The sequence below is a fragment of the Aplysia californica genome, unplaced genomic scaffold (genome assembly GCF_000002075.1).
Source record: "Aplysia californica isolate F4 #8 unplaced genomic scaffold, AplCal3.0 scaffold00992, whole genome shotgun sequence".
NCBI classification, from domain to species: Eukaryota; Metazoa; Mollusca; class Gastropoda; order Aplysiida; family Aplysiidae; genus Aplysia; species Aplysia californica.
Genome location: NW_004798262.1, coordinates 143,070 through 145,251, shown reverse-complemented (window position 1 = coordinate 145,251; position 2,182 = coordinate 143,070). Strand labels below are relative to the sequence as shown.

At 37.9% G+C, this 2,182-nt stretch overlaps 2 protein-coding genes across 2 annotated transcripts in view; both read left to right on the top strand.

The window, feature by feature from the left end:
• LOC101862227 (15-hydroxyprostaglandin dehydrogenase [NAD(+)]) overlaps positions 1-2,182 on the top strand; it is a gene marked incomplete in the record, with an annotated part of 34,714 nt that overhangs the window by 25,626 nt on the left and 6,906 nt on the right. Inside the window, 1 exon segment of the mRNA XM_013089595.2 lies at positions 1,458-1,581. Within this exon segment, the coding sequence (XP_012945049.1) occupies positions 1,458-1,581 (124 nt within the window).
• Positions 1,439-2,182, top strand: part of LOC106013556 (15-hydroxyprostaglandin dehydrogenase [NAD(+)]) — a gene marked incomplete in the record, with an annotated part of 22,688 nt that continues 21,944 nt past the window's right edge. The window contains 1 exon segment of the mRNA XM_013089596.2: positions 1,439-1,555.

Sequence of the window (2,182 nt, the reverse complement as noted above, 5' to 3'; positions counted from 1 at the left end):
GCTGAAATTTCAATTCTGTCATTCTTTTCGTTTCTGACAGATGAGTACATTATTGTTTTAAATACACTGCGCTTTAACAGTAACAAGGCATCACCGCTTATGTTACGTCTGCCTTCGAAAACCTGTCTCGACTTTTGCCAGACTAACTTCGCCACTGTAAATATATAATGTATATATGTACATTGTATATATATATAAACAGGAACGGGCTGACGACATTGGCATATTTATTGCTTTTGTTATCGTCTTGTTTATTCTGCTATAGATTTTCTACTTTTGTTATTGCTGAGAATGCAACAACACTCATTCTCACTTACCTAAGGAGAGAAAAAGAGAGATAGAGATAAAGATATACATTACAGAGAGGGAGGGAGGTGGGGGGGGGTGAAAGGGAGAGTGAGAGATAGAGAGAAAGAAAGAGAGAGAAAGAAAGAAAAAGAGAGAGCGATAGAGAGAGAGACGGAGAGAGAGATTGAGAGAGATGGGGGAGAGAGAACTGCAAATTTATATTGTGTATGCATCTCAGTTACGTTTTGTTTTTCAGTACAATCCATTGAGAAATTTGTTTTTAAAAGGAGTTACAATAAAGCTTGAACAAAATATAACAAACAAAACAAAACAAAACAAAACGAAAACAAAAGTCAATAAAGAAAGAAATCAATAAAAACTAGGTAGCAGGAGGAGAAATAGATCTATCGGTTTCTCCGATTTGATTTTTTTCATAGACAATTGATTTCACTACGATGTCAGACGGTATTTGCTGACTTGCCAGAACGCGCCGTTACATAGCAACCCCAACACTCAAATACATAACCCCCCCCCCCCCCCCCAACCCCTCCCTGCCACATAGACCTCGGTATAGTTAACTCTCACGATTGATTACCCTTTGCTCAGATTTACACGTACAGCTTGTCCAGGAAACAGCGAACTAACGGTGACGACATTCTTTTTCACTCTTACCCCGCACTGCCAAGTGGAAAAAAGTCAATGAATGCAACTCTGTTCTCCTCCCGAACCCTAATCTACCCTTTCTCTCTCACTGTCTCTCTCTCCCCTTCTCTCTCTCTCTCTCTCTCTCTCTCTCTCTCTCTCTCTCTCTCTCTCTCTCTCTCTCTCTCTCTCTTACGACAGGCTTGATTGTTATTTATTATTATTGTATTCATCATACTTATTTACACTCATTACTAATTTGTTAATTTAAAAAAAAAGTATTTTTAAACAGCTTGAAGTGGGTGGTTGGTGGGTGCTCTGGTGTGGTTTGCTGTTTCTTTCCTATTAAACATCTATCGTCCCTATCCCCCCTTCTTCTTTTTTATGTTTGTTACATGTACTCTCTTGTAACACCTCTAAATCTTCTGGCGCTCATTTGACCTTATGCAGTTGCGAGCGCCGTAAAACCTCTACTAAAACTAAAAACTAAAACAGCGTGAAAGTGAAACGTTTGCTACCATCGGCAGGTGGTGTTTGTGGACATCAATGCAGAGGCAGGGGAGAAAACCGAGAGAGAATTCCGCCAAGAGTTTGGGGAGGAGAAAGTGAGGTTTATTCCCCTTGACGTCACAAATGAGGAACGATATCAAAGTGAGTGAGATTTGTGAAGAATGCTGACAAAATGAGTTACTTTTCGAATTCTGGTCTTGTGGACACTGACAGGTAGATTATGTCAAAGTTATAGTTTTGATTGATATAATTTTAGCACATTATGAACTGATAAAAGTAGATCATTAAACGTGAAGAAAAATGTATCGGTTTAAAATTTACAAATTTGAAGTGCCTATATTCGGCCGACATGTCCATTCGTGGACTGCGAGAAGTAACTCATTTTGTCAGCTCGACTCAAATTTGTATCGTTTCTGATGTTATCATGTGATCACTGCAGTACCTCTAGCATAAACGCAATCATCATTATCATTATGATTACTATCATTATCACCATAGTTGTTTATCGTCAGTATCATCGTTGTTTTAAGTTTTACAGCAGAAAAAAATAACAGAAACTTGAACAGATTTATAGTTGTGTATATTTAATAAGATATTCAAAGTTTTGTCAAACTTCATCATCATCATCATCATCATCATCATCATCATCATCATCATCATCATCATCATCATCACCATCATCACCATCGTCATCATCATCATCATCATCATCATCATCATCATCATCATCATCATCATCATC